General features: G+C 39.2%; 1 protein-coding gene across 13 annotated transcripts in view; it reads right to left on the minus strand.

The window, feature by feature from the left end:
• Positions 1–13,279, minus strand: part of MBNL1 (muscleblind like splicing regulator 1) — a 204,542-nt gene that overhangs the window by 29,187 nt on the left and 162,076 nt on the right. For all 13 annotated transcript variants that reach the window (XM_042903544.1, XM_042903555.1, XM_042903551.1 and 10 more), the window contains 2 exons: positions 13,033–13,203; positions 2,874–3,074 (listed from right to left, as the gene is read on the minus strand). In XM_042903544.1, coding sequence (XP_042759478.1) covers positions 2,874–3,074; positions 13,033–13,203 — 372 coding nt within the window. The remainder of the gene's footprint in view (positions 1–2,873; positions 3,075–13,032; positions 13,204–13,279) is intronic.

Here is a 13,279-nt window from a genome sequence, read left to right on the forward strand (position 1 = left end):
TGGAGCAGAAAGAGAGAAAGAAGTGGCAAGAACAGTTGGCCAATATTTAAACTGATTTAAACTTTTTTCACCTTAAAAGGAACTCAAAATTCAAACACGCACTTCAGAGTTCCAAGAGGCAAAAACAAGAGCATATAGATTTAAACCGAAATAACTACACATGTGGCGAACTGGTAAATAAGTGTGTGCACTTACTGCCATGTCTTTTGGATTGCGATATGTTGTGCAGTTAGCGTGAGAGGAAATAACCCGAAGACAGGAGTGTCTAAAATCACAGCACCAAGCAGAACGACATGCCCCTTAGCTTCACAGTGCAATATGCTAACAGACTGTAACTGTGACAGGGCAGCAGCTCCTGTTAACCAGAATAAGACAGGACGCTGCCCTACCACTATCAAGCACTGAGATAAGAGGAATTTGGGTTAAAAGGAAATGACAGTCATGTCACAGCAGCCAACTGCTGTCACTGTAGCAGAAGACAGACAAAATACACAAAGTAGCTCCTCACAAGAAAACTCCAGAACTAATAATAAAAGTACTTATTTTATTGTTTAAAAGTGTTTATTTATTTTTGAGACAGAGCGAGCAAGCACAAGTGGGGGAGGGGCAGAGAGAGAGGGAGACAGAATCCGAAGCAGGCTCCAGGCTCTGAGCTGTCAGCACAGAGCCCGACGATGGGGCTTGAACCCATGAACTGTGAGATCATGACCTGACCTGAAGTCAGATGCTTAACTGACTGAGCCACCCAGGTGCCCCAAAAGTACTTATTTTAAATTAAATACTAATCAAAATATAACCAATTACAGACTACCTAAAACTATGGTCGGATTAGTTTATAAGAGTTCGGACCACACAGCTCAGCCTTTAAGGAGATTTAAAGAGAGATTTTTAAGCTTCTTAAATATCATCTCCTATCAATAACTAATTCATTAAAGGTCATCCCAGACTGCCTACTTGGTTCCCATCAATCAACAATTATGCATTATGAACCGAGGGTTTGCTTGAGAAAGATCAGGGGAGGGGGAAGGTGACTCACACGTTAAGCATCGAGTGATTTTTTAAATATTTAAAATTCCTAAATTGCCTCCTAAGTTACCTGAAAACAGCATTAGTTAAATAATGAGCAAGTGCAACTGCACAACGACCAAGCACCCACAAGTCAAAGTGTGTCTCTAGCACACAGCCGTCCTTGGTCCACAGAGGGCACGCAACTAGGTCTCCACGTCCTTTCGGAGTTGTCCTTATGGGACCGGCTTCATCAGTAGCTTTTCCCAAAATTTTCGTGAAAGGTAAACGTGCAAACAAACAATACACTCTAAAGAACATACGGGCGCCAAAATGTCTTGCTTCCTCTCTGTACTATCACTTGTATGGAATGAGAGATTTAAACAGTGTTTAAAAATGGAGCTCTGAGCTCACACCCAACCGGAGCATCCTTTCCATGACCTTGAGGAAGTTTTGCCACAGCTTTCCCCTAAATCTCTTGCCCTATAAGATGGAGTTAACAGTATCTTCCTCAGCAGATTGTTTTGAAGGTTAACGATGCAATGCATGTGATGGGTTGATGCTGTGTTTGGTAGACTAAATCCCCAGTAAATACCAACTACTGTTACCACCATCAAAAAAGGTGGTGGCGGTTCCCACTACCTTGAAATCTGAGATCTTTTGCAATGAATGCAGTAAAGCCCTACCAACGAGAAACTGGTGCTTATTAAATAAATTCCTGCTAAACTGATTTAGGGTCAATTAGGGTCACACAACAGCCTTATTTTGCCTCTTTCTTAGTAACTAGTAACTTCTTCTAGTAACCAAAACTTCTCGGCCCCAACTACCTACTGCCTCATCCTAACCAGAGGAAAAGGAAAAAGTCACTTTGTTCCTTAGTTGAACATGAATGCCGGGTTTTAGAGCTTCAATGTACAATAATGTTGCCATTTTGTTTTCTTCATCTGAAGTTTACCAAATCCATTAATTTATAGCCATGCTCCAATTCTGAAACAACCACTTCAATGTAAGATTTACTTCTTTAATTTCTTTTTCATGCAGCAACAGCAAAGCATATAGATCTGATCATCCTCGACTCTGAGACTTGGAGCATCATACGCTTTCCAATTTAAACCATTTTTATAAGAGCACATTTCACAAACAAAGCTGCCTTGCTATTATTCCAACCAAAATACTGTGAGGCCTATGAGGAAATTCCCAATAATAAATTCTAAAATGCTTTATAGATAGTAGCTGAGCAAATCGTTATGAGAACAAAGTGTCAGGGGATGAACAGAATTGGTTGTTCTTTTTTTTCTTTAAAGATTTGAGACACAGAGAGAGACCAAGCACGAGCAGGAGAGAGGCAGAAAGAGGGAGACACAGAATCTAAAGCAGGCTCCAGGCTCTGAGCCAACAGCACAGAGCCTGACGTGGGGCTCCAACCTAGGAACCATGAGATCATGACCTGAGCCAAAGTCTGATGCTTAATGGACTGAGCCAGCCAGGCGCCCCTTGGTGGTTCTAACTAGCAACAACAACAACCAACATTTAGCAGGCATTTGCCGTGTGTCAGACACTCCTGGAGGTAAGGGCCATTATTATCTCCATGTTAAGGATGAGGAAACTGAGGTCCAATGAAGTAACGAGTGGTCTAACCCGAGAGTCCAAGTTCCTATCCGCTATTATACATACAGATGCTGTGGCTCTCGTAATCATTTCACTGGTCAAACATGGCATACCTAAATTCTCGCAAAATGCTCCAAACACCAAACCAAGATCTCTGCTTCAAATATTGTTTAACCTTTATGGCCGTGGAAGAAGTAAACAAGCAGCACACTCTGAAAATCAGAACGGAGTACATAAAGGAACCAGTGAAGCATTCCTACCTCAAGTCTGTCTGTCCGCATTAATTTCTGTGCAGCAGCCGCAGCAGCTGCAGGCACGGGGACCCCAGGATTCCCTGTGACCAACATTGGTGCGGTCGGCAAGATCTCTGCTGGAACCAGGCTTGGGGAAACAGGTCCCAGGTAGGGATTAAAGGCTGCTGATGCATTGGTGGCTAAGCTTGGTGCAACTGAAAACATTGGCTGAAAAATAAAATAAAAAGCAAAATTTAATATACAGGTCTTGGGTCAAATTTGATATTCTACATTATATAATCTATCCCTCATCCATCCATCCATCCATAATCCATCCTTCCTTTCCGCCCTCCCTCTTTTCATTTAATTCTATGTTTATTTACTCTCATTCAGGATAAGAATGTTTCTTGAATAAGCATTCCTCAAATCAATGCTTTTCTAGAATACAATAGGTAATTTACCCATTAAATTTTCTGCTGGGATTTTGAAACTTGGTGTCCATAATGCTTGTAATTTCTTTTTGAATAATAGATCAATTATTCAATACAGAAACTTCCTGGGGTCACCTAATCTCCATTTTTATCCTGATAAAATCCTAGAAACTTGTCTAAGAAATACATTTCATAATTGCTATGTCAGATGAACTTGAGAGATCTGTTTACAACTGTTAATGGGTTGCAAGTGTCCTATTATCTGGAATAAATAAAGCAGAACTCCCAGCGGATAACAGAGTTTCACAGTCAATATAAACTGGAAATAAATCTCATGGGACGTGTGAAAGATGATGATGACACCATTTCTCTTGAACACACGAGGTAAACTATTTGGCATATTCACTTGTTGCAGGTTCTTCCAAAGAAACTGTAAATATTCCAACAGTTTATCATCCTCCTGTGAAACATTTAACGAAGAATTTACCTTACTAGGGAGAAGCCATTCTGAATGTCTGAAAGTCTGAAACAGAAAACTTCTAAAGAAATGCTACACGGTTTAAAAAAAATACACATGGTATTTTGTGACAAGATAGAATTTCTGCCAGAAATGCTTTAATGGATATAGGAGAATGTGATATGAAGATCTGCATATCAGAAAATATATCTGTTCTTAAGTAGAATTAAATAATTTACTTGAAATCTACTTTAGTGATTTGCTTTTCCAGTTTTTAAAGCATAATCTAGCTCAACAATTTTCTGCCCGTGGGTGGTATCTTTTAGCTTCCTAATTCAATAGATTTTCAATTCTTGAAGTTTGATACTTTGTGTAATAATAACGTTTGTCTCCAAAATACAAAAACTCACGGACAAAATGGATCCTGTTTTTTAAGGGACTTTTTTTTAACAATTAATTTTCTTTACCCTGTGGTATAAGGAACAGAATCGTGGACAAATTATTTAGAATGAAGGGGACATTAGAATGTAGCTAATTCTTCCCTCCTATAGAAATAAGTTAGATGAACGCTGAGTTTACATAGTATTCAAGAGAGTTTTGGAATAAAGTCTTATATAATTAAGATGTAAGGATAATTCCCATAGCTCAAAAGAAATGTTTAAAATACACACACACACACACACACACACACACACACACACACCCTTATTTAGGCTGGCCCTGACTTGCCCCATATTTAGAAGGGTAAAATGGAACTCAAGAATTCTCTTTTTCTTAGGGCAGTGGTTCTCAATTACGTAGGTGATTTTGCCTTGTAGGGCACATTTGGCAATGTCTGGAGACATTTTTGATTGTCACAGCTTGGGGGCGCTGTTGCGTCTCATGCGTGGAAGCGAGGGATGCTGCTAAGTGGCCTGCAACACACAGGACAGTCCTCACAACACAGAAGGATCCAGCCCCAATGTCAGTAGTGTTTAGGTTGAAAATCCCTGTCCTACGGGATACACTTTTTTCTCGACTTCACAAATTGTTTTAGGACAGAATTTTTGCAGCTACTGTACACGTTCTTATTAAGACCATGGAAAACAGAATATTTCATACATAATTTGATTCACTAGGAAGAAGAAACAATATACCATACATTCCACTCATATTTTCAAGTTGTAATTATGCTTCCAAACGTGTTGGTTTGAATGCCATGGTTAGCTGCCCTGCCAGGTCGCTGCCTCCTGCCTAATGAAGTGGCCTAAAGTAATACCTCTGATCCTCAGCCCCGTCCCTGCCCAAAGCACTGACAACAGGAAACCACCTGAGCATTCCAGATATAAACAATCAATAATCTGTCAGAAACTGGGGCCCAGAGCAATCTCTCTCCATCAACAGTTACTTGAATAGCAGCTGATTTTATACTGCTCCACTGTCTACTGGCTGCTAAGGCAGTGCCAGGACGAGGGTTGACCTGTACAGTGAGTATGTGTTGAACTTGGACTTCTACTCAGAAATATCCAGGTTAAACATACGCTGTTACATATACACTGAATGTAATTTCAATGAGACCAACACTCTAATTTCCTATTAGGTATTTAAGAATTATAAGCAACCAAGCACAGAAGACCAGAAGACCTGTTTAAAATACGGACAACAGTCTGTATCATTCCTCTTTGTATTCTATTGCTATGAATTAACGTGTATTTTTCAGGTAGAACCTTCTTAATGAATGCATACTTTGGAAAGTTACTGAGATGTTTATGTCCCTGTACACAATCTACTAGAATTATTTAGAAGCAGAGGTCAAATTTACAAAGCTATTTGGAGGCAAGAAAAATCATTTATTTTTAAGAAAAGCATTCTTACTTGAAGAGAATAAGACCAGGGACGAATAAAATTCAGCTCTGTTAAATCTCACTGAATAAATTTATAATCCACAATGCATATAATGCAACAGTTACATATTACAGATGAACGAATACTTCTAACTAAAAATATTGATCTTATTAACTGGCAACAATTTTCCTGCTGGATTGTTTCTATTGAGTTGTCATGTGAATGGATTTTCTGACTGAATTCAGCAGAGCAAATTCAAATCTGAAGAATTTTAGGGCACTGTCCCCATGCGAAATCTAGCAGCTTTAAAAATCTGAAACAGGGGCGCCTGGGTGGCTCAGTTGGTTAAGCAACCGACTTCGGCTCAGGTCATGATCTCACAGCTCGTGGGTTCGAGCCCTGTGTTGGGCTCTGTGTTGACAGCTCAGAGCCTGGAGCCTGCTTTGGATTCTGTGTCTCCCTCTCTCTCTGCCCCTCCTTCGGATTCTGTGTCTCCCTCTCTTTCTGCCCCTCCCCTGCTCATGCTCTGTCTCTGTATCAAAAATAAATATTCAAAAAATTCTTTTTAAAATTCTGAAACATCAACTATTCAGCAAGCGTTCTCTCTAACTGTTCTCTCTCCAGATAAGTAGAGCTATTTGCTAAACAGGTAGCCGATCGATGATAATAATAGCTCTATACTGTGAAACTTGATTCCAAAGGCTGCTCCCAAAAAGTGCAACATTCCTTCCGTTATTTTGAGGTTTTACACATTTGTTACATTCCTTTTTCAAAGAGCACCTTGCTGGAGGTAGGTCACTGCTTGGCCTTATCAGTGCCCTAATCAGATTAGTCAAGCTGGGGAACTGCTTCACTGCCAATTCTCCATTCCCAAAGCCATCCTGCAGACAGTTCAGCAGAGTCGCAGGGATGGATATTAATGCTATGGTATTATCAAGTGCACCCTATTTTCTCTTAAATCTCCACAGGATAACATATAACTATGTAATTGGTGCATATGATACTGACTACATTCTTGTAATAATGATTTACGGGTATCTTTGTTCCTGGAAGGCATAAGGAAGGTTGACTTATGATTGCCTTTTGCCAGTGAACACCCTCAGCAGAGAAAAAACAAACTGCAATCTTATAACGTCGGTGCATTTATGGGCTAATCACTTGTTTGTTTTAAATGAGATATTTTGATTCCATTAAAGTAATCAGGCTTTATTATAAATTAAAATGTTATTCAATTTCACATTATGACCCTAGTTAAATGTGAGCAAACATGATTATTACTAGACTTCCCTCTATTTATTGTGTGCCAGGCATTGTGCTAAGTGCTTTACCTATGTTATTATATTTAATTCTCATAAGAGTAAAATATAAACGACATAGGGCAAAGGAAAAAAAAACCCTCCATTGTTTCTGTTTGGAGTTGGGGGAGGGGGGTGGGTGGCGCAGATATCTGTAGAGTTCACTGCCAAATCCCCAGAATCTAGCTAGCTGCCTAGAACATAGTAAGTACTCAATAAATATACACTGAATGAATGAGTGAATGAAAGAATATGTGGATGAATTAAATTATAGTCTTGTGGGGGGGGGTGGTTTCATTACTCCCTCCCATTCTGCAGACAAGGAAAAGTGCTCACACAGATTATGTGTCCATAATCATAAATGAGTGTGTGTAAGACTTAGGATTTGGACACAGGTGTGTCTGATTTCAGGTGATTCTGAAACCTGAGGTTCTCAGTGCTGGCTGGCCATTAGAATCCTCTGGAGAGCTTCAACCCCCGAATGCCCTGGCACTCCCCACTCATCACATTCTCTGCAGTACTTTTCAAATCTCTTGGGTAATTTCAATTCCATACATTATGTGGTCTTCTACCATTTAAACACAGAAATAGATTCAGACTTCTGATTCTGCCTAAGGTCTCTAGGGAGACACGTTCTCTTACGGCTTCCTTCTTAACATGGTTTTTCCCTCTACATTGAAGGTTGCTCCTGCCCAGTCCACTTGTTTAATTCCTAATCATGCTTCAAGAATCACGACTCTTTCTCTTGAAGCTTCCCCTGATCCACCCACATCTCCAACTCTGACGAGGTTTCTCCTACCCTCTGTTACCACAGAACTCCTCGGCACTGGAATTTGGCAATGATCACCACATGTGTTTACTTAACCATCTCTTCTACCCTGCAGGCACTCAGACTGCTGCCTTATGCAATGTGCTGCCTTCATTCTGCATCCAGCCTGTGACTGCAATCTACGTAGGTCCCCTACACACATTTGACTACACACAATGACTGTATTAATGGGTTTACTAACTGGTTTCTCCAGCACACAAACTAATCAGCAAATGCATTAAATGTTTTCTAGTATAGATGTTTGAACATTAAAAAAAAAAGATTTCATATTACTTCCTCCACACCTGAAAATTTAATCATTAATTTATCTCGTATGCTTGTTTGAAAAGTATGATTTATTTTTTTATGCTGAGCTAAGTTTTTTTCAGTAATATATTATTACCATGCTGTAATGTTGCAAATAGCATAGGGGCCCTAACTTATTTTAATACATGATGTGAATCACTGTTTATTTTGCATATAACGTTTGTGACTTTTAACAAAAAGTTAATGGAGTGCAAATAATAAATAATATCTAATCAGTGTCTGTTGCAATTTACAGAAGACAAATTTTGTCAGATTTTTCTCAATTTTACTTGTGCGTGCATGTGTGTGTGTGTGTGTGTGTCTTTGTAAAGGTTGATCCTGCAAGCAGTAAAAGAATAAACCTTTATTTTTACTCGACAGCACACAATCAAGGTGTATAAAACCATGTTTCTGGGTATACACAATCCTATACAGGAGCTACAGAAGTCTCTGTAAACAATTGTTTTGCATATAAATGGCCAAAAGCTAATGGAAATTCTCAACAAATTCACATTGCGATGTCTTTTTTTTTTTTTTTTTATAAGAAGGCAACATATGACTGGAATTAAAATAAGAAATACTACGTAAAGTCCGCTTCTAGACTGACTCGCTGACTGGGCAAATCACAATGACCACCTGGCTTTACTTTTAATTTTACCTTACCCTTCAATCAGTTTTAATGAAGTAATAACACTTAAAGAAGACTGACATCTGGCCCATCAAGTAAAAAGGTATCACCACATACTGCCTGGTCCCTAAGATTTGGGCCAATGTCAAGATGCTCCAGGAAGCACAGACTCCTTGACCGAAACAGCCACTGGAAGTGCAGGTGGAGGGAGCACGACTCAGGATGACGGCCGTGGAAAACATTTTACCAGAAACACTTGGTCATGAAGTGGCCTTATCTCAATCACTAGCTGAATACACTGGAAGGTAAAGCACTAAGAGCCAATTTAAGAACTCTAGGTGTTCCTGGACATGTAACAAATGATGACTTCAAAGCTTTCAGCACTCAACTGCCAGCTGCTGTGACAAAGAAACACCGTGACAGCAAAGGTGAGGCGACGGGAACTGCAAGGAAGCTTCCAAGATTTTGGCTAAGTGCAGTAACTCTGAATTTCTTTATCCCTAGACTACTTCAAATTCATGAAATGCACAGTAATTCAACTTGAGTTATGTACCTCAAGGCGGCTAGGTGTGTGTACCTGAAGGGAAGCTGCCATTGGAAATTATGGATGGCCAACGTTATCCCTGGAGAGCACAGAGAAAGGCAGATGAGGTCACTGCTGGTGGGACTCCAGAGCTCAGATACAGCTCTCCATAACCACTACTTATGCAGAGTTCTTCAAGGGCAATGACAGCTGGAATCAACAGAATTTCTGAAGACACCTTTCTGGGATGGACCAAAGAAATATACCAGATGCTTCCGAGTTGTGAGCCACAAGATACGGTCTATATTTGGTTAGGTTGTTTGGTTTTCTTGTTGGATTATCTTTACATCAGACAGTGCATGGCAATGCAATCATTTTTTAAAGTAGTAGTTAGAAAAAAATACAAATACTTAATTTTTAAAATTTGGGTAATCAAGTACTACAGGTCTTCCATTTATCTTCAAATATCAATATAATAAGGAGAAATGTGATCTTTTGACATTTTTATTAGGGGCTTAGAAATGATAATAGAATTAATGGCAGTTAATCATTTATTATGCAAATTTTAGGGAGGAGACAGAGATAAATTCAATTTGTTATTTTCAACTACTTATTTTCTCATCTTACAAAATGGGAACAATTGTGTTAGAAGATTGTTAGGAACTTGCAGAAAATATATTTTAAATGTTCACTGTATGTTGAAGAAGGCCAGAGATTTCCAATGAATCAACCACGGACTCAGAGCTGTGGTTGGTGGATGTCTCCCACTAGTGTTTCTACAGCATGGATGCCAGAACCTGAACAGCTTGGGATAAAATCCTTGTCCTGCTACACACGAGCCATGTACCTTATGCAAATTATTTAACCTTTCAGAACCTCTGTATCTTTATTGCTGAAGTTGAGATAATAATATCTACTTTATAGGACGGTTGTGAGGATTTTTGATACAAAAAGTAGTGAGTGCAGTAAATGCCCTTAGAGTGTTGTCTTTGCTCCCAAAATGTTAAGCCCTCTTTCTGGTTCTTGGCTTGGTGCATTTCATAACAACATCATAAAGTCCACAAAAACAGGAAACTCTCCTATAAATCCCTGAATTCCCCAAGTCAGCCCAAGGTCATATTCTGAAGATCTTAAATTGAGAGACCCGGTCTCTGAAAATTTATGAAAAGAGGAAAACCCAATTGAGGGACATAGTAGCTATTGCCTGGTCTCAGCGGTACTCTCACCAAGCCCCTGGCTGCCTCTGCTAACACATATCCGACCATATGCCCCATTCCATGCCACAGTCTCTATAATTGGGCTTGTACTCTGGCTCCTGCTCATGATTCCTTTGGAATCACAGGGGCAGGTAAACTAACACAAACCTCTGCTCTCTTCCTTGTATTTGGGGAAGGAAACTCCTTACTTTATTCTTTCACTCATCAAGAAATTTTTGATCTCTGTTATATGCCAGGCACGATAGGAGATGCTTCTGGATTTGATTAGAGCTTCCCAGCTCCTTCTCTTTGTGGTCCTTCAGGCTATGGTTTGGGGGCCAAACTGGTTAGCCCTAGAAAACTAAGATGCTTCACCTACTTGACTACAAATCCTGAAACTACTCAGACATTCCTACTCCTCCTGCTATTAAGGATGTGCTCACAGTATCATCTTTGATAGAACCACTACCTGGGTTGGATCCACATTTGTGCTCTGTCTTCAAACACTAACATCTGTCCTAGCAGCCATCCTGGCTGCTTCCAACCCTGTTATAATCCCTATTTGTAGACCCAGCATTAAAGTTCCAGTAAGCAGCTGGTTATGACCATCTCATTTATTTCCGAATCTCTGTATCATGACCCTCATCAAAACAGGGCTGACTACACAAAGAATCGAAAGTCTCAGGTGAGGTTTTGAAGGCAAATTTCCTGGATTAAAGCCTTCTCCACAGTCATTAAAGCCCCAAATACTTTAAAATTGAATAATTAAAACGACTTCTATATTTATTACCAAAAAAGTCACCCTGAACAGAGTCTATTTTTAGACTGTGATCTCAGGATGCCTGTAGCAGAAGGGTAATTCCACATTCAAATCTAGTCATATCAGGGAAAACTAACGCAAAGCCTGAATGTGCTCACAACTAATATAAATAAATGTTTTGTCGAAGCAGCGAACTTTCCACCAAAACCACCAGAAAATGTGATTTTTCTGATGGTTTCAGAAACTGTGATTTCGTGATTTCATAAACACCACGTTTGTTACTGTATTTCACAGACATGAGCATAAACATTGTTCACGGTTCGTCCCAGGATTACCCACGTGATGACCCTGGAATGGCCTTGAGGGTAGAGCTCAAGGACTAACTCAGGAGATGGGCCAAGGCTTCACAGTGAGCTGCTCACTGCCATGGCCAGCACTGGTTTCCACCGCGTGGGAATTACACTTGTTGACCTCGAGGTGCTCCCGGTCACAGAGAGGATAGAGACTGGTGCTAAGCAGGCTTTAAATGTTTAAGTGGAACAAAGTGTCTCACATCAATGAGAGATCTTCTATCAGCTAAAGTAGTAGCCACCCCAAGGATTTATCAGATCTTTGAAACTGTGCGAGAGAGCCAGTTGCAAAAGAGAGCTCTTATCCTATATTTTATGCTACCAAGAATGATCATAACTAAACTTCTTTAACCAAATCTTCATGCTATCCCAGTACAGATATAATATTAGCAGATATCACAAAAATAAATTTAAGATATCATATTTTTAACTGAGTTCCCAATAATGGAAAAAAAATCAGGTTAAAACAGACACAGAATTATAATATTCTCTCACCTCAACTGCATAGTACTGATAATTGGTATCACTGCCGATGTGATATGGAGATCCCTCCCACCTCGAAATGCAATCCCCCCCTCTTTTTTGGAATGATTGGTGCATTAAGTTCTAAGAGAGAATAATAATTACATTGAGTTCAGGTGTTAAAATGTATTTGGAAAAAAATTAGCACACATGCTTACAATTAGCATATCAGAAAACCAAGGGTCTTCACATTTCCATAACCCTCTAATACTGCATATAAGTTAGTGACATAATTACTGACAGATATATTCTCATCATTTCAGATTTTAACATGCATTTAAATACAGAATTACTAGATCACAATTAATATCAGGACACCTTTTGCAATCTAAAATTACTTAGGATATTAACCTTACATTTTTATGAGTAAATGTGGGTAAAGGTTATTAAAGTCATTTATCATATATATACTCCCCCGAACCCCAAGTAAATAAATATGTGCTCAGAATCAAAAGTTATTCACATATCCTGCTCAGGAAACATTAAATCTCTATGATCACCTACAGTTTAGAATATTTAGCTCTTTGCTTAAAAGCCCTGGGAGTTTCTTTCTCTCCCGATTAGTTCTCTTTTAATGAGACTTGCAAGTGTATGATATTGTTTCACCGCTATTAGAATTCCGCTAGCATTTGTAACTACAAAATAATTGCAATCTGAGTTTAAAAGAATCACAAGCTATGCAACAGATACTCTTCAAGGAAAGAAGGAAAGGAAGATTCTTCTCAAAATTAAAGATGATCTATACCAAATTTTAAAATTATTATTGCCGTTATAGTCTGCAAATGCACAGACTATACTGGTGAGTCTGATGACCATTTTAATACCTGCCAATCATAAGATTTAACGTAAAGAGAGTTTTAGGGGGAAAGCATGCTCTAATGTAAATTTCCACATGACTTGGCCACAAGATGAGTAACTTCACAGTGTGAAAACTGGTTCCGGGTTTGCTTGATAATTTTGCTAGAAAATGCTGGAGAACTGACACTGTTACCTATGTTCACTTGATGAAGTGCAGTCATTACTTTATACTGAAATTGAACACTTGGAATTACAAACCTAATGAATGAGAACTGAAAACATGCTTACCACAGGTTGTAATGGGGCACCAGGCATCATGGCATTGGCTAGTTGCATTTGCTGGGCCAACATGGCCATGTTCTTCTGCTGAATCAAGTTATTGCGCCCATTTATCTCCAATTGCGTTTTTAAGTGTGGGGGTGGATGAAGATATTTGCAGTTCTCCCTGGAGCAACGACCCTAAAAAACAAAAGCGGAAAATACCATCTTAAAAAAAAAGATTACAATGACACATCTTAAAAAATAAAAATTATGC

This window comes from Panthera leo, chromosome C2, assembly GCF_018350215.1.
Source record: "Panthera leo isolate Ple1 chromosome C2, P.leo_Ple1_pat1.1, whole genome shotgun sequence".
NCBI lineage: Eukaryota > Metazoa > Chordata > Mammalia > Carnivora > Felidae > Panthera > Panthera leo.